The sequence below is a fragment of the Cervus canadensis genome, chromosome 33, assembly GCF_019320065.1.
Source record: "Cervus canadensis isolate Bull #8, Minnesota chromosome 33, ASM1932006v1, whole genome shotgun sequence".
Lineage (NCBI taxonomy): Eukaryota > Metazoa > Chordata > Mammalia > Artiodactyla > Cervidae > Cervus > Cervus canadensis.
Window position 1 is genome coordinate 22,413,552 of NC_057418.1, and position 19,192 is coordinate 22,432,743.

General features: G+C 49.1%; 1 protein-coding gene across 2 annotated transcripts in view; it reads right to left on the reverse strand.

Moving 5' to 3' along the window:
- The window catches only part of LOC122433870 (UL16-binding protein 1-like), a 154,008-nt gene that overhangs the window by 59,389 nt on the left and 75,427 nt on the right, over positions 1 to 19,192 (reverse strand). Inside the window, exons 2-5 of one of the 2 annotated variants that reach the window (XM_043456847.1) lie at positions 15,794 to 16,057; positions 15,280 to 15,555; positions 14,520 to 14,655; positions 11,552 to 13,288 (exon numbers count right to left, since the gene is read on the reverse strand). In XM_043456847.1, coding sequence (XP_043312782.1) covers positions 13,237 to 13,288; positions 14,520 to 14,655; positions 15,280 to 15,555; positions 15,794 to 15,893 — 564 coding nt within the window. In that variant the 5' untranslated portion in view covers positions 15,894 to 16,057 and the 3' untranslated portion in view covers positions 11,552 to 13,236. Of the gene's footprint in view, positions 1 to 11,551; positions 13,289 to 14,519; positions 14,656 to 15,279; positions 15,556 to 15,793; positions 16,058 to 19,192 lie in introns of those variants that run through there. The other variant, XM_043456848.1, reaches the window with a different exon arrangement.

A 19,192-nucleotide genomic window follows, 5' to 3' on the forward strand; every position in this document is an offset into this window, starting at 1 on the left:
GGAATCCAAAAAGTCATAATACAAGTGCTCTTACTTACAAAAGAGAAAGACTCACAGATTTAGAGAATGAATTTGTGGTTGCCAGCGGGAAAGGATGGGGGGATAGTTAGGGAGTCTGGGATCAACATGTACACACTGATTTATTTAAAATGGATAACCAGCAAGGACCTCCTGTGTAGCACATAGAACTCTGCTCAATGTTATGTGGCAGCCTGGGTGGGGATGGGAGGGGAGCCGGGGAAGAATAGATGCATGTACGGAAGTGAAAGTGAAAGAAGCTTAGTTGCACAGTCATGTCTGACTCTTTGGGATTTCATGGACTGTAAGCTGCCGGCTCCTCTGTTCATGGATTCTCCAGGCAAGGCGGTACTAGAGTGGGTTGTCACTTTCTTCTCCAGGGGACCTTCCCTACCTGGGGATCGAACCCGGGTTTCTTGCATTGCAGGCAAATTCTTTACCAACTGAGCCACCAGGGAAGATAGAGACGTGTATGTGTATGTTAAATCCCTAGCCTAGCTTATTTGTGCTGCTCATTCAGGACACCTACACTCCTCTCTGGGTGTATATTTCCACTTTGCTTCCATTTTAAATAAACAAACTGTTTCTCTGTATGTCTCCAGTAATAACTTTGGTACCTGTTTTTACAGTTTTTGCCTCTGTGAAACATTCTTGCTTTTGAAGACGGTAAGAGCCAAGGGAACTTTGTATCTCGCCCCTGGTGTTTAGTATCTAGAATTCCTCATTTTACACCAAGCTACCTAGGTTCAATTCCTGGGTAGGAAACTAAGATCCCTCTTTAGCACCACTCACTGCTGTCTCTCTGAGATCAATATTAAGGGAATATACACCTTATATTATTACACCTTATATTAAAGTGTAAATATGCACCTTAAATTTGCAGGTAGAGGGGCTTCACAAGTTTGTCATGGGAGATTTTGCCTCCCCCAAGAGTTTAAAAAAAAAAGAAAGTCCTCTCAAAGTTAACCTGGTTCCTTCCCTCTCTAGGCCCTTTAATGGCTATTGTTGTTCTTTCCTTTCTAGTCCTTGTTTATTTAACCTTTTGATTGACTTTGTGTCTGTAGGATCTACCAGCTTGAAAGAACACTCATGGTGGCTCAAGGAATACAGCCCTTTCCAGTGGAGGGTGGCCCAGATCCATGTAGGTCCTTGTGAGGGACTTCTGCACCTTGAGGGGAGGCTCAGTTCAGAAGTATTTTCCAGCAATATCATCAGTTTTAAAAATAAGGTCATGATGCAGGGAAAAGTCTAATGTTCCAAAAACACTTCCTGCTATTACAGGACTCAGGTATATTTTCTATCTCCAGAGAAACAACTTCAGTGTATCTATATCCAGAGAAACAACTTCAGTGTATTTTCAGTGGAACAAAATTTTATGTTGACTGGTTCCCTTCATAATTTATTACCCTATGGGTGCTGAGTCATGTTCGACTCTTTGTGATCCCATGGACTGCAGCCCACCAGGCTCCTCTGCCCATGGAATTTTCCAGGCAAGAAAGAATACTGGAGTGGGTTCTTAGTTCCTTCTCCAGGGGATCTTCCTGACCCAGGGGTCAAACCCGTGTCTCCTGTATCTCCTGCATGGGCAGGCCGATTTTTTACCACCATCGCCACCTGGGAAGACTTTACAGTTCAGTTCAGTTCAGTTCAGTCGCTCAGTCGTGTCCAACTCTTTGCTACCCCATGAATCACAGCACGCCAGGCCTCCCTGTCCATCAGCAACTCCCGGAGTTTACTCAGACTCATGCCCATCGAGTCGGTGATGCCATCCAGCCATCTCATCCTCTGTTGTCCCCTTCTCCTCCTGCCCCCAATCCCTCCCAGCATCAGGATCTTTTCCAATGAGTCAGCTCTTCGCATGAGGTGGCCAAAGTATTGGAGTTTCTGCTTCAGCCTCAGTCCTTCCAACGAACACCTAGGACTGATCTTCAGGATGAACTGGTTGGATCTCCTTGCAGTCCAAGGGACTCTCAAGAGTCTTCTCCAACACCACAGTTCAAAAGCATCAATTTTTTGGCATTCAGCTTTCTTCACAGTCCAACTCTCACATCCATACACTGGAAAAACCATAGCCTTGACCAGACGGAACTTTGTTGGCAAAGTAATGTCTCTGCTTTTTAATGTGCTGTCTAGGTTAGTCATAACTTTCCTTCCAAGGAGTAAGCGTCTTTAATTTCATGGCTGCAGTCACCATCTGCAGTGATTTTGGAGCCCCCCAAAATAAAGTCTGACACTGTTTCCACTGTCTCCCCATCTATTTCCCATGAGGTGATGGGACCAGATGCCATGATCTTAGTTTTCTGAATGTTGAGCTTTAAGCCAACTTTTCACTCTCCTCTTTTCACTTTCATCAGGAGGCTTTTTAGTTCCTCTTCACTTTCTGCCATAAGGGTGGTGTCATTGCATATCTGAGGTTATTGATATTTCTCCAGGCAATCTTGATTCCAGCTTGTGCTTCTTCCAGCCCAGTGTTTCTCATGATGTACTCTGCATATAAGTTAATAAGCAGGGTGACAATATACAGCCTTGACGTTCTCCTTTTCCTATTTGGACCAGTCTGTTCCATGTCTTCTAACTGTTGCTTCCTGACTGCATACAGGTTTCTCAAAAGGCAGGTCAGGTGGTCTGGTATTCCCATTTTTTCAGAATTTTCCACAGTTTATTTTGATCCACACAGACGAAGGCTTTGGGCGTAGTCTATAAGCAGAAATAAATGTTTTTCCTGGGACTCTCTTGCTTTTGATGATCAATGGATGTTGGCATTTGATCTCTGGTTCCTCCGCCTTTTCTAAAACCAGCTTGAACATCTGGAAGTTCTCGGTTCATGTATTGCTGAAGCCTGGCTTGGAGAATTTTGAGCATTACTTTACTAGCGTGTGAGATGAGTGCAATTGTGCAGTAGTTTGAGCATTCTTTGGGATTGCCTTTCTTAGGGATTGGGAAGCCTTTACAGTGATCCTTAAATCAACATATCTATATTGCCAAAAAGTTAAGTACATCATGCCTGTTTTCTAATCCAGGAGAAAAGTCATGGTATTTCACCATTCCTCCATGTGATGGGATTAAATAAAACCAATGATAATGCTTTATTTCTTATGGAAACAGAATTTAAGGATCACTCCTAAAGTAACATGCAGTCCAGCTGTGAAGTGATCCTTAAATTCTCTGAATTTTTAAATGTATATTTCACCATATCCCAACAGTAGGTCATATGTTTACCCTACTATGCAGCCATCCCAATGTTAGTTCTAGGCTGGAAAATGTGGACTAAGAGCCATGTAGATACAGGCTGACCTCAGAGATATTGCAGGCTGAGTTCCAGACCACGGCAATAAAATGAATTTCACAATAAGGGGAATCACACAAATTTTTCATTTCCACTGCTTATAATGTTATGTTGACATGGAAGTCTGTTAAGTGTGCAATACCTTTATGTCTAAATAATGTACAGACCTTAATATACAACACTTTGTTTCTAAAATAAAATCTATGGAGCATCATCTGAGCCTCCAGGGAGTCACCATCTTTTTGCTGGTGGAGGGTCTTGTCTCAATGTCTATGGCTGCTGACTGATCAGGGTGGTGGTCCTAAAGGTTGGGGTGGGTAGCGCAATTTCTGAAAATTAGACAACAGTGAACTTTGTCACATCGTTTGACTCTTCCTTTCACAGAACATCTCTTAGCATGCAATGCTCTTTGACAGCGTTTTACCCACACTAGAATGATCTCTGTTCGTTTCCAAGGCAAACCCACACTAGAGCTTCTTTCAAAATTGGATTTAATCCTCTCAAACCCACCTGCTGCCTTTTCAACTAAATTTATTCTAAACTTATAATCTAAGTCCTTTGTTGTCATTTCAACAATTTTCACAAAATCTTCACCAGGAGTAGATTCTATATCAAGAAACCACTTTCTTTGCTCATTCATTAGAGTCAACTCTCATTTATTCCAATTTTATCATTAGATTGTACAATCAATCCCATTTTACATTAGTCTCCACTTCTAATTCTAGCTCTCTTGCTATTTCCACCACATCTGTAATTACTTCTTCCAGTGAACTGTTGAACCCCTCAAAGTCATCTCAGAAGGTTAAAATCAACTTCTTCAAATTCCTATTAATGTTGTTATTTCAACCACTCATGAATCACGAATGTTTTGGGTGGAACTTATAATCATGAATTCACTCTAGAAAGTTTTCAATTGATGTTGCCCAGATCCATCAAAGGAATCACTATTTGTGGCAGCTATAGCCTTACAGAAACTATTTCCTAAATACCACGACTTGAACATGGTGACTACCCCTTGATCTGTGGGCTGCAGAATGGATGCTGTGTTAGCAGGTGTGAAAACAACATGAATCTCATTGTACTTCTCAATCAGGGCCCTTGGGTGCTTTCTCAATGAGAAGTGTTATCTTGAAAGGAATCCTTTTTTGGGAGCAGTAGGTCTCAACAGTGGATTTAATATTTTTGGTAATCAGTGTTGTAAACAGATATGCTGTCATCTCGACTTTGTTGTTCCATTTGCAGAGCACAGGTGGAGTAGATTTAGCATAATTCTGAAAGTCCCTAGGATTTTCAGAATGTAAGTGAGGCTTGGCTTCAACTTCAAGTCACCAGCTGCATTAGCCCCTAACAAGAGAGTCAGCCTGTCCTTTGAATCTTTGAAGCCAGGCTGACTTCTCCTTGCTAGCCATGCAAGTCCTCAGCGGCATCTTCTTCCAATAGAGCACTCTTCTCTACACTGGAAAGCTCTAATTCAGGATAGCCGTCTTCAGAGATTATTTTATTAGATCTTCTGGATGACTTGTTGCAGCTTCTGCATCAACCCTCAATGTTTGACTCTGCGCTCTATGTTAGGAAGATGGCTTCTTTCCTTAAACCTCATGAACCAACCTCTACCAGCTTTCAACTTTTTTTCTGCAGCATCCTCACCTCTTTCAGCCTTCATAGAATTGAAGAGAGCTAGGACCTTGCTCTGGATTAGGCTTTGGCCTAAGGCAGCATTGTGATCTTTCGTCCAGCCCACTGAAAGTTTCTACATATCAGCAGTAAGGCAGTTTTGCTATCTTCTCATTTGTGTGTTCACTGGAGGAGCACTTTTGATTTCCTTTAAGAACTTTTCCTTTGCGTTCACAACTTGACTAACTATTTGGGGCAAAAGGCTTAGTTTCTGGCCCATCTTGGCTTTGACATGCCTTCTTCAAAAGCTTAACCATTTCTGTCTTTGGATTTAAAGTGAGAGAGCCATGATTCTTCCTGTCAATGGGACATATAGAGGTAAGGTTATTGATTGGCCTAATTTCGATATTGTTGTGTCTCAGGGACTCAGGCGTCTCAGGAGAGAGATGGACGGGTCAGTGGAGCAGTCAGGACACACACATATTGGATGGCACTGTGTCCATGGTTCCTGGCACCCCAAAACAATTACAATACTAACATGAAAGATCATTGATCACACAAAGGCAAAATCAAGATGGCCAAGTAGGACACCCTGCGCTCCGCTCTCCCATGAACACACCAAAACTACAACCACATACAAAACAGCTCTCTTTTTGAGAAAATGACCTGAAATCGGCAGAACATCCCCTCGACAACCAGCATAGAGAAAGAACCACACTGAGAAGGGCAGGAGCAGAAAAGAAGGGATCTAGTCGGGACCCTTTCGCCAGCTACTCTCAAACAGAGGAGCTACTCTCAAACACTGGAGCATTCTGCCTAAGGAGCAGGAGGTTTTGGCCCTACATCAGGCACCCCAGCCCTGGTGCAGCACTGGGAGAAGCAGCCCCATGCCCCCCGCCCCCACTCCTGTTTTGGAAATCAAGAGGGTTTATGATCTGGAGCACTGGAGGACTGTGGGAAACGGAGACTCCACTCTTAGAGACCATGGGCACAGAATTGCTTGCTCCCTGTCCCAGCACAGAGTCAGCAGATTGCAAAGTGTCTGGTGTTCTGGCCAGCATTTGGAGACCATGCCTAGCATTGGCTGGGTCTCACAGCCAACAGAGCTCCAGACAGGAGACTCTCCGCAAACCGCCACCCCCCGACCACACACACACACACACACACACACACACACAGAGGAGCCAAACTTGGCTCTCGCCATCCCTCAGCTCTGCCCCGCCTCCCTGTGACCCCAGCCCAGGCTGAGACAATCGTCGCAGGTCCCTGGGTCCTGATGAGCCGTGTGACTGCATAGCCACACGCAGGCTCATTTGGTAGAAGCCCTGACTCACATCCCACCACCAGGCTCCACCTTGGGGTCACCCAGCTGCCGCCCTCGGAGAGCAGCAAACTCTGTGAGTCAACAGGTGCAAAGGAGGCAGGAAGGTTCTCAGCGGACTCACTAGAGTCTCTGTGTGGGACGGACCTGTGCGGGGAGGCCAGTTGGAGGACATGAGACCCACAAGGGTGGGCAGGACTCAGGGTTGGGTGGGACAAGAGCTTGGTGGGACCAGGCGACCTGTGTGGGGAGAGACACCCTTATGAAGGGCTGGGGGCGGGAGCCTGGGTTGAATCCCCTGGAGGAGGCAACCTGGAAGCCCCAGGTAGACCCAGACCACAGGGAAGAAGGACTGGGAGAACAAGAGGAAGTCAGAGGCTGCCATCAGAGATGTGTCAGGTCAGCCCCGAGTGATGTGCGGGGGCCCCAGGGACCTGGGCAACCAGACTCACCCCATGCATGCCCCTGATCCCCAGCCTCATCCCAGATCCCCAGCCATGAGGTCAGAGGTGGAGGGCTGGGGAGGTTGGAATTAGCACCTGAAGCAGTTTCATGGATGTGGACTATAGATACCTCCAGAAACAGGAATCTGGACACAATTCTCACTGTGCTAGTTTCTTCATCTTCCCATGCCTCAATTTACACATTTGTAAATGGGAAACGCTACCTAAGGGAATGAATAGAGTTTACATATTCATTTAGAACCTGAGGGATCATGCAGGTAACCTGAATTTGTATATGCTGAGGACTCACCAACCCCTCTCTCAGGAGTTGTTGTTTAGTCACCAAGTCGTATCTCTGTGATCCTGTGGACTGTAGCCCGCTAGCCTCCACTGTCCACGGGATTTCCTCATGCAAGAATGTTGGAGAGTGTTGCCATTTCCTCCTCCAGGGGATCCTCCCCATCCGGGGAGGGAACAGACATCTCCCACATTGACAGGCGGATTCTTTACCGCTGAGCCACCTGGGAAGCCCCTTATCAGGTGTTAGTGCCCCTAAAAATACACAAGGAACCTGGGGATCCAGAGAAGGGGGTGGATAGAAAAAAGGTGAGGCACAGATGATTGAAATTTTGAGCAACAACAGTCCCACAGAGGGTGTGGGGAGCCTGGGGGGAGCCCCGAGGAGAGACTCCGTGGGAGGACTCTGGGGACTCATCCCCTCCTCCACTGGCCAGCCAGGCTCCTCCCCACGGTGGGTCACCCCGGGCTCCAGGTGGCAAAGGCTGCTGGCACCAACATCAGTCTTGCTTCCTGGTCCTACTTCTGCTGCCCAAGTGTGTCCATGAAGCGCAGGGTGGTGAGCTCCTGGTGAACCTGCCGGGAGAAGGCGGGGTGATGCATAATAACCAGAGAGCGCCCCTAAGCTGGCCTTGGTTAAAGAGCCTATGGGCTCAGTGTTGCCTCCACCTCCTCCTCCTCAATCCTTAGGTGAGCTCCTTTCCTTCTTGGCAGCTACTGGCCTGGTTGGCCACTTTCAGGCCAGCAAAAGGGCAAATTGGTTGAAAAAGCAATGCTCAGACAATGGGAGGTGGGGCGGCGAGAGGCCAAGCAAGGGCATGAAGGGAACACTGCTATCCCCAAGATCCCAGCCCCTCACCCACGCCTCCATGAGTGGGAGCCCCCATGGCAGGGCTGGGCCAGACCACCTTCCTGTGGGGGGAACTCAGACACCCCCTGAAAAGCACACAGCACTGACCTCATCTGTTCACACAGACCCTTTTCCTCCACATGACCTCCTGCCCTTGAACTCCCAGGCCACTTTACCAGCCATAAACCATCCGTGCCGCCCCGGGCTCTTACTTCCCCAGACACATCCCCTGAGTGCTCACAGCTCCTCCCCTGCAGCTCACTAAGTTCATTCCACATTTCTGCATCCCGAGAAGCCCAGGGCCGCCAATACCTTCCCACCTGTGAAGGGACCTGAATCACACTCTCCACCAACTGGCATCTTATCCCCTTGCCTGAGGACTCACCCCAGCAAAAGCCTCCCAGCCTGGTCCCCGGGAGGGACGGGAGCCCAGTCCCCCAAAGCGTGACATGGGGCCTGAGGGTGAGGAGGGGCACCCCCACTTCTTCCCTTTGGTCCCACATTCATATTGTCCACAGACTGTGGAGATGGCAGCATATAATGGTTACTGATTAAGACAGGAGCTGCGAAATCTGCAGAAGACGATAAATGTGTTCATCTCTTCAGGCCTTTTGGCGAATGTCTCTGTGCACCTCCACGTTTGTGGTGTGACAACAGGCAAAGACAATGTGAAAAACCAAAGGAATCCCTCTGACCACTGCCCTGGTTTGTGAACCCCAGCACTGGGGTGACTCATCACCTGGGGAATTATCCAGGGGCTGCCTCGGCTGCCTGTTCATGAATCTCAACCCTGCCCAGTCCTGCCTTGTAGCCTCTGGTGGTGGGGATGTGACAGGAGGGTGGGTCCTGCAGTTACAGGCTAGCGCCCCTCCTCTGCTGTAGACTGGCTTCCTCGGCCCCAGGGGCCACAGGTGGACACTGTGTGAGGCTGCAGAGCTGGCAGATGATAGGGGAGGTATGACAGTTCTGGGGTCAGGGCTCAGTCCCCTGCTGGTCATCTTATTTGTTCCCTGTGGCCCTGCTTATGCCAAACCACACAGTCACTTCCATCCTAGAACAGCTGGCCTCTCTGTAACGATTACCGAGTGGATGAGACCAGTTCATCAAGACTGGAGGTCCCTTCTCTACCAGACTCAGGACCCTATCAGTAGCCATGTTTAAATGATCGGTTTCCCCACTACACGTGGCGTGGCCGTGCCTCTGACCCTGTGGGACTGGGTTGTGATGCTCTGATTAGATGTCACAAGCTGTCCCTGGGCGAGGGCATGGCAAGCCACTCTGGTATTCTTGCCCGGAGAATCCCATGGACAGAGGGACCTGGTGGGCTACAGTCCATAAGGTCGCAAAGAGTCAGACACGACTGAAGTGACTTAGCAGGCAGGCAGGTTACCCCCGGCACGATTTCCCCCGCTGACGGACTTCAGTGTCATGGGTGCTACAGGGTCCTAGTGTCCTAGTAGCAGATCCCACCACACTCATTCCTTCATGTCCTTTCCATGAACACCTTCCACAGCTGAGTTGAGCAGGCCTCTGCAGAGGCCTCTGGTCTTCAAATTCTGAAATATTTAGTGTCCGGCCATTGATAGAAATGCTTTAGACCAGGCAGATATAAAAAGGAGATGTGAAGGAATCACAGTCCTGCATGCCTTCAGGTTACAATTGTTCAAGAATCTCTGTCATTTTACCCAGAAAAAGGTGGTCTTGCAACATTCTATTTGTAGCAAAGGAAAAACAATATGAGAATGTACTCGTACTTCTCAACTGTGGCAGCCTTCACCCTGTTTCTAACCACAGAGAGTTTTCCATCACTGGTTCAAATCCACAGAATGGGAAATAACCACTGTGTGGGTCTTCACACACCATGATACCCCTGTAAGCAGGATGCAGGACGGTTATGTATTCAATTCCCTGCATCTCCTGCATACATTAATAGCAGCGGGGCCGTGACGATGCTTCAGATCCCTGGACATGATGTCAGTCACACACTGGGTCCATATGAATGTGGGGTGGCTTCTGTGTCCCAGTGTACACTTACCTGAGTCAATGGCCATGTGGCTTCCAAGGATGGGGAAGGCCAGAGACTGCTGCACTGCGCTTGCCATGGTGATAAGAGGCCTTCCTGCTGGAAACTGGCATCGCTCTCTAGTAACGGATTCTGGGTTCTGATAACTGGCTCAGTTCTAGAAACTGGACCAAGTATCCAGACAAGCTGTGGCAATGGCTGTTTTCAGCATCCTAATCATCCAGCTTGTGTTTTATTTTATTTGCATTTCTGGGGTTTTTTGCTTTTTGGTCAGCTGCCTGGCTTTTGGGATCTTAGTTCCCTGACCAGTGATCAAACCCGGGCACCTGGCAGTGAAGGCCCAGAGTCCGGACCAGTGGGCCAGCAGGGAATCCCTTTGTGTCATTCCTTTCCATTGTGCACTTTGTATCTAGTTTGGCCGCCCATCCAGGCTGTCTGCCTCTAGGATCGCCGTGTGCTATGAACCAGCATCACACTCTCTGCAGTCAGGACCCGGCTGGCCTTCCCGTCTCTCTACCATATCAACCATTGCACCTGCTTTGTTCCTGACACAGTGTAACCCCACCTAGAATCTGCGTATGTTCAATCCTTGTTTCTGATGAAGCCCACTGGAGACACCATCTCCAAGCAGCATTCCTGACCTTTATTTAGCCAAAGTCCTCCTGTGTTACCCACCAGAGTTCTTGGACTCGATCAATAGAAGTTGATAAAAGGCCAAACACAGATTCAGGGGAAAAGAAGCTTCACTGGGACTCACGAGGGAGCAAAAACAAGTAACATGTTCCCTTGCTGGCTCCAGAGCGTGGGGGATCCGGTCCCACATATGAGATGAGAGTGGGGGCAGGTCCTGGGTTCAGACCAGAGTGGTGACCTGGGTGGTTTGTTCCCCCTTGGTGGTGCTGTGTGGAGGGATCATGACCAAGTACCTGCTTTTGCTCCTGGCTGCTCTGAAATTGCCTTGGGTTTTTGGTCTTTTTGTATCTTGTTGCTGATTATTTTCCCCAACTACACATGCATGCAATTATTTTCAGCCCCTTATAATTTCTTTATATTTTGATGTTGATGTGACCTTTGTCCAGATACACTCACTGCAGCAAACTGTCCCAGCCTGTCTCATTACCCACTGAGGGGTTCTATACCCTTATTCTGAAGGGTTAAGGGGCTGAAGCTTTCTTCTATCCAAACTTCTCCCTGCTGGACAGGGACCACTGAACTGAGCCTCCCCTCAAGGTGCAGAAGTCCCTCACAAGGACCTACATGGATCTGGGCCACCCTCCACTGGAATGGGCTGTATTTCTTGAGCCACCATGAGTGTTCTTTCAAACTGGTACATCCTACAGACACAAAGTCAATCAAAAGGTTAAATAAACAAGGATTAGAAAGGAAAGAACAATAGCCATTAAAGGGCCTAGAGAGGGAAAGAACCAGGTTAACCTTGAGAGGACTTTCTTTTTTTTTAAACTCTCAGCGGTGGCAAAATCTCCCATGACAAACTTGTGAAGCCCCTCTACCTGCAAATTTAAGGTGCATTATTTACACCTTAATATAAGGTATATATCTCCTTAATATTGATCTCAGAGAGACAGCAGTGAGCTGTGCTAAAGAGGGACCTTAGTTTCCTACCTAGGAATTGAACCTGGATAGCTTGGTGTAAAAGGAGGAATTCTAGATACTAAACACCAGGGGCGAGATACAAAGTTCCCTTGGCTCTTACCGTCTTCAAAAGCAAGAATGTTTCACAGAGGCAAAAACTGTAAAAACAGGTACCAAAGTTATTACTGGAGACATACAGAGAAACAGTTTGTTTATTTAAAATGGAAGCAAAGTGGAAATATACACCCAGAGAGGAGTGTAGGTGTCCTGAATGAGCAGCACAAATAAGCTAGGCTAGGGATTTAACATACACATACACGTCTCTATCCTCCCTGGCGGCTCAGTTGGTAAAGAATTTGCCTGCAATGCAAGAGACCCGGGTTCGATCCCCGGGTAGGGAAGGTCCCCCAGAGAAGAAAATGGCAACCCACCCCAGTACTCCCCTGCCTGGAGAATCCATGAACAGAGGAGCCGGCAGCTTACAGTCCACAGGATCCCAAAGAGTCAGACATGACTGTGCAACTAACCTTTCACTTTCACTTCCGTACATGCATCTATTCTTCCCTGACTCCCATCCCATCTCCACCCAGGCTGCCATATAATATTGAGCAGAGTTCTATGTGCTACACAGAAGGTCCTTGCTGGTTATCCATTTTAAATAAATCAGTGTGTACATGTTGATCCCAGACTCCCTAACAATCCCCCCATCCCTTCCCCCTGGCAACCATAAATGCACTCTCTAAGTCTCTGAGTCTCTTTCTCTTTCGTAAGTAAGAGCACTTGTATCACCGGCATACAAGTGTTGTCAAAAGGTGTTTCTGCTTCTCTGTCTGACTTATGTTGCTCAATATGACAATCTCCAGGTCCATCCATGCTGCTACATATGGCGTTATTTCATTCTTTTTGACGCTGAGTAACATTGCACTGGATATATGTCCACATCTTCTCTATCCATTCATCTGTCAGTGGACACTAGGTGGCTTCCAGGCCTGGCTGCTGGGAACAGCGCTGCCATGAACACAGGGCGCACGCATCTGCTCAGACCGTGTTTTCTCAGAAGCACCAGGTACATTTAATCCTATAAGGTGGAGAAATGGTGAAATATCATGACTTCTCTCATGAGAGAGAAACTTAAATACTTCAAGTTTTCTGGAGTACTGAGATTTTTACTTAAATAGCAGTAGCATAATAAATGGGCTTCCCCAGTGGCTCAGATGGTAAAGAATCTGCCTGTCAATGCAGGAGACACAGGAGACGCGGGTTCAACCCCTGAGTTGCAGAGGTTCCCTGGAAAAGGAAACAGCATCCCACTTCAGTGTTCTTGCCTGGAGAATCGCATGGACAGAGGAGCCTGGCGGGCTACAGTCCACTGGGTCGCAGAGAGTCAGACAGGACTGAGCGACTAACACTTTCACTTTAAGCATAATAAGTTATTAAGGGAAATAGTCATAAATAAAACTTCACTCTATTGAAAACAGGCTGAGGTGGTTTTGTCCAGACACAGAAAGAATCCCTGAGTTGTGTAATAGAGATGGTATTTTTCTTGCAATATCATTTGCAAGAATGAGGTCACGAGGCACGGAAGAATTTAATTATCCACAAATGAGAAGAATATGAAAAATGTCCTGTTTCTGGAGACTTCTTCAAGTACTTGATTATTTCCGTATAGATATTCCATCACGTATCACCAAAAGAAAGTGGTGAAATAAATTGTTTCTTTTTTTTTTTTTAAGATGCTGAGTAGGATTTCATCAAACCTGATAAAAGCCATGAGATGATGCATCTACTGTGTCACAGCAACCGGAAAACAGACTCAGGATCCTTGGGGTCTGATCTCCTGGATCTAAAGAGAAAACCAGAAGAAAGGCATACAGAGCACCTGTGGGCTTCCTGGGAGAACCATCTCTTGCAGAAAAGAAAGAGGTGTTGGTCCAGGAGTCTGAGGAACTCCTGTCACTTTCCCGGGGCTGCCCCTCCCCAGCCCCCCCCAGCCCCGCCCTCACTGAGGGGCTCCTATGTCCCCCCCTCCACCCCCACCCCAGGCCCAGCAGCTTCTTGTCCCCTTATCCTTCCTTCCTGCATCACAGAGTCACCCCAGGCCCTGACACCCCCTGCTCAGGCTCAGGACTGGAGCCAGTGACGAATCAATCTGCTCCCTTTACTCAGGTCCGGATCCTCCCTGAGGGGGGCCTAAAGGGCCAGGGAGCAGGTCCCCGGAGGAGGGGCCTTGCCTCCTGACAGCCCTGGGGGGCTGCAGGCAAACCTCCTCCCTTCACTCCCCTCCAGCCTCTGAGCCAGCAGCGCACACAGCTCTCAGGACTAGGGTCCCTGCCCCCCATCTCTTCCTGGTCCCGCCCAGCTGGGCGCCTCCACCACAGCTCAGGCCCACCATCCCCAGGACCTCTGCTCAAGGCAGGGCCGCTCAGTGATGGAGGCTCTGGGTCCCCAGGAGGCTGGTGACGAGCAGGCCACAGGCTGAGTCAGAACTGCTGCTGCCCCAGGAGCACAGGCCTGGCCTCGCCCCTTCCCACAGTCTCTGCTGTGGGGCTCCTGCCTTGCCTGCTTGGCCCAAGCCCCTTCCGGTGAGAACAGGCCTTTGGAGTTGGGTCTGCAAAGGCCTTCCCAGCCCTTCCTCCTGGGATGAGCCCGGCCCCTCTCATCTTGGCCCCTGGGTGGGTCCCCTCCCCGCTGACACGTCATGAGGAGCCCCCATGCTGCTCTCAGCCCCGGGAGTCCTGCCCTCGCCCTGAGCGCCTGCTGTTCTCACACCACCCACCCTGGGCCCTGCCAGCCAGCGGTCTGTGCTCAGTCAGGGGACGTGGCTCAACCCTTTAACTTCAACAGGCCCCCAGTCACCCCCCACTTCCCAGTGTCGTCTGACAGTGAGGACTTTTCAGAACTGAGGCCTGAGCTTGTCTGAGTTCTTTCTCTCAGGTGGTATGGGGTCTTATTCACTGGCTCATTTTCAGGATGAGGAGGTTCAGTGAGGGGCAGGGGTTGGCTGGGATTTACCTTCCCCGTCCTCACACCAGGCCCTGTGCCCCTGCCTTCCCTCTGACTTCTGCCCTCAGTACCTCTTCTTGTAAAGGATACAGGCTATTATGATGCCCATTATGACAAAACTGGTGAGAACCACAGGAGCAATCCAGGCGATGTGACTGATGGCTGTGGCCGTGGGCTGGACTGCAGGGGGGCCCGTGGTCAGTGATGCTGCAAGGAGAGCAAGAGTGACGCCCTTGTCCAGACCCCGAACTCGGCAGATGCCTACTCACCCCCACCCCGATTCAGGTACCCCTACTGTGCAGACAGTTTACACCCATCACATGGAGGCCACAGTGATAGATCCTCAGGCGAGATGGGGAGAAGGGACGAGCCCAGTCCTCAAGGGGCTCTGACAGCTCATGGGGGAGCAAGGTTTCCAACACAGCCACTCAGTCCTGCTGTGACGTCAGAGACGGTGACATGAGGGTAGAGTCCTCAGGAGCTGACAGCAGAGGTGGTAGTGACAGATTTCCAGAAGGAGGATTGGTGATATTTAAAAGAAGATTCTGGAAAGAGGGTACAGTGAGAAATAAATCCCAGAAATCAAAACGATGTCTACAGGTTTGGGATCAGGAAAAATCCATGATCAGTCATCCAAAGGCCTGTGCTGTGAGGAGAGACGTCAGGAGGTGGAAGAGGAAGGAGGATGACAGAGCATCTCCGGGTCATTGCTCTTCAGGACAACTCACCTCTGACAGATCACTTTCTCAGACACACACACACACACACACACGGGAGTGGGTCCATGTCACCATGAGAGAACTACCACTTTCTCCTACGCTTCTAACTTACCCGTGCTCTTCAACATTTTCTCCCAGCGCACCAAGAAATCTTGATACCAGAGCTGACAGTCTCCCATGGAGACCTTCTTGAAGAAGTCAGTCACAGCTCTGTCATTCTCCCACTTCTCTTTCATCCACCTCCCTTTAGAATGAACCACTGTCCAGTGTCCGTTGTCCGAATCAAAGAGGAGGGACAGTTTTCCATTGAAGCTAAACTGCCAGGATCCATTGGTGTGTCCGTTGTCTTCACGCCAGCACGTCATCCTGGCCTGGAGGGTCAGAGGGCCTGACCCCACCAAGGAAAAGAAAGAGCTCAGTCTCTGGACTTGACAGATTCTTTGCCCCACCTGGGTCCACCTCCCCTGGGCCCAGCTAATCTGGCCCTGGTCTCTCCTGCAACAGCTGCTCTTTCCACTGGACTACTAGGGAAGGACAGTATCTGATTTTTCTTTTTTTTACCCCAAAACAGTGGATGCAGCTGAGCCCCCAGTCTGCTCCTCCTGCATTTGGACTTTCTCACTCACCCTTGTCTGTGTATCTCTCTGGTGTAATATCAGACATTTGCTCCTTGAGCAAGTCTCCAGTGTCTCTGAGTGTGTCAGTCTGTGTTTCCCAGACGTTCATACTTTTCACTTCCTCTCCCAATGGACTCAGGTACTTGATCTCAGCTGTACCACAGTCATAGGAGAGAAAGACCTTCTGATCCACTTCGCCTTGAACCTCACACCATGGCTGTCCATGTCTGGGCAGAGGATTGATGGTGAAATTATAGGAAACAGAATGAGCGTCTGTGAAGGCGAAACACAGTGAGGGTGAAGTTGGGGAAAAAAGACCCGCAGGTCCCTTCCCCCAGTTATGAGAGCAGAGTACAGTGCAGGGCTGGGCTGACAGAGCAATGACCCCCCCCAACACACACCACACACCAGTGCCCCCTCCTCATGGAGAAGCAGGAGGCCCTGCCTGGCAAAGGTCACTCATCCTGGTGTGTCCCCGTGTCCACCAGGTCAGGTCCCAGCGTCATAACCTTTGCAGAGACGTGCCAGGCTGCTATGCAGTAAAAGTCTAGATGACAGAGGACTGTCAGAGTCTAACCCCATGTCCTATGAGAGATGGGGAGCCTGTGGGGATGCTCCTGAGGAAGCAAGATCACAGGGAGAGGGGCAAAGAGGTGACAGGTGAGCACAGAACCCAAAGCTGGAGAAGGAAGAGTTTATAATTATGGGTCATAGGACTTAACAAAGCTGGGGAGATGCTGCTGATCTCCCACTAGGATGGGTCTTGGAAGCCTGGAGAAGGCCTGGCCCACATGGCAAGAAAGAGAACGTCCAGAACTTCCGAGGCAGGTGGTAGATGAGGGGATCAAAGGCCCAGAGAAGTGAATCTTCCAGGGCGGACACTGTATGAAAGGGCAGGAAAGTGTCCAGGTCACCAGGCACCATGTGAAAGCCTGATGGACTCTATGGAGCCTGAGAGGAAAGTATGGATGAGAAACATCTCCAACAACTCAAGGTTGACTTTTGTGGAAGGTCAGGGATGGGGGTAGGAGACCGTGTTCCTGTGGGCTTCCAGCAGGAACAGGGATGGAAAATGGAGGAAGATCAGATTCCAGGTGGATGGCTGGGATCAATTCCTGATCCTGTATATCAGGAGCAAAGTTGGTAAAATGGTCAAAGTGATTGGTGAAAGTCGCTCAGTCATGTCTGACTCTTGTGACCCCATGGACTTCCATGGAATTCTGAAGGCTGGAATACTGCAGTGGGTAGCCTTTCCCTTCTCCAGGGAATCTTCCTGACCCAGGGATCGAACCCAGGTCTCCCGCATTGCAGGCGGATTCTTTACCAGCTGAGCCACAAGGGAAGCCAATGAATATTGGAGTAGGTAGCCTATCCCTTCTCCAGCAGATCCAGGAATCCCGACCCAGGAATCGAAGTTGGGTCTCCTGTGTTGCAGGTGGATTCTTTACCAACTGAGCTATCAGGGAAGCTGAAAGTGATTAGAAAGTCCCAATGCCAGCCAGGGCCTGACTGCAGATAGTACAATGCTGGTTCATAGTACAGGGTGATCCTAGAGGCAGAGAGACGGTCAGTGAACCTGGATGCAAACTGCTTGATTGAGAGACAGAAAACAATGAGAGACAAACACAAGACTGGATGATCAGTAGGCTGAAAGCAGCCACCCCTACCAAACAATCCTACCAAAATTTCCAGAACTGAGCTACTTCTCAGAAGGCATCACCAGAGAAAGAAGCCACATCTCAGTGAGGCAGGCCCTTTCATTACTGCAGCAAGTGCAGAAGTCCATCCATTCTTTCCTGATGAGCCACATGGCTATTTACTGTGGTAACTAAGTCCAATACTTTGGCCACTTGATGCAAAGAAAGACCCTGATGCACAAAAGACCCTGATGCTGGGAAAGATTGAAACAGGAGGAGAAGGGGATGACAAAGGATGAAACGGTTGGGTGGCATCACCGAAGTGATGGACATGAGTTTGAGTAAGCTCCAGAAGTTGGTGATGGACAAGGAAGCCTGGCATGCTACAGTCCATGGGGCTACAAAGAGTCAGACAGGACTGAGTGACTGAATTGAACTGGAACTGAAGAAGGAGAAACTACTCCCACATTCATATTGGGCCCTGTGTGTTACTAACATCATGCATGGAAACAGTAGCATGATCATGGCCCCCATGTTGTGAACTGATGCTCCAAGGACCAGGCAGTTAATAGACACCTGTCCCAGGTCCTGCTAACAGTGGTTATCTCTGGGTCCACAGATCCACTCAGTGTTCATTTCACATGTCTTAGACTTCTGACATGAATGGATAATCTGTGTAGTTAGTAAACTACCATGGGGTGAGGGTACCATAGTAATGAATTCCACATTCATACTTCTGACCCTGACTCCCCATCCCCTGATAGGACGTGTATCATATCCTGGAGGAAATAAGGAAAACGAGTTCCCACCTACAATCTCCCCAGGCCTGCAGAGCTGTGGTCCCTACCTTATCTCCATTTAATTGCCACTGCGGTCCATAAGTTTCCTCTAATGGTACATATGAAATATTTCAGGCTTCACAGACCCTAGGTCTTTGCTGCAACTGCTGTGCTGGCACAAAAGCAGTCACAATTGATGAATGATGAGTGTGGCTGGACCTGCTTCTTGGGCAGATGACCCAACAGAACCAGTGACATCATAGCTCTCTGTGGTTAGAATGGTCCTACATGCTGTACATGGCATTTTAATGGAGGCTCACAACACAGACTCCTAGTGCCCTGAAGAAAGGACACACCACTTGCAGTGAGAAAGCCCATACCATTTAATGTGGCTCCTGGTATGGTCCTGGGGCCTGGCAGAGATGAGGCCTCTGGTCATGGAATGTCAGAGGTGCCCATCATGATCTGGGTTCATCAACCCCTAACCATTAGTTGTGATAGACCAGCCGTCATAGGACAGAAGTGATTATGTGGCTTGGCATAACCAGGGCCACAGGGAACAAATAGGATGTACCAGCAGGTGACCTAGGCCTGACAGCAGAGTTGATACAGGGCCACTATCCCTGCTCACACCTGTGGCCTCATGCAGTGTCCCCTACCGCTCCTTGAACCAAGGAAGCCAGTCTACAGCAGAAGGGGCGCATTAGCTCATAACAGCCAGACCCGCCTCCTATCACATTCCCACCACCAGAAGCTACAGGGCAAGACAGGGTAAGTTTCTGGTTCATAGACAGCTGAGGCAGCTCTTGGATGATTCTCTAGGGGGTGGGTCACTCATTACTGGGGTCAGAAACCAGGACAGTGGACAAGTCTGGTTCTCAGTTGATTTACACATTAAATTTGGCTCCTGGTGCTCCACAAATGTGGAAGCTCCTTTTGCACCCAGAGATAGATACCAAATGGCCTAAAGAGACAATGAGATTTACTTTCTT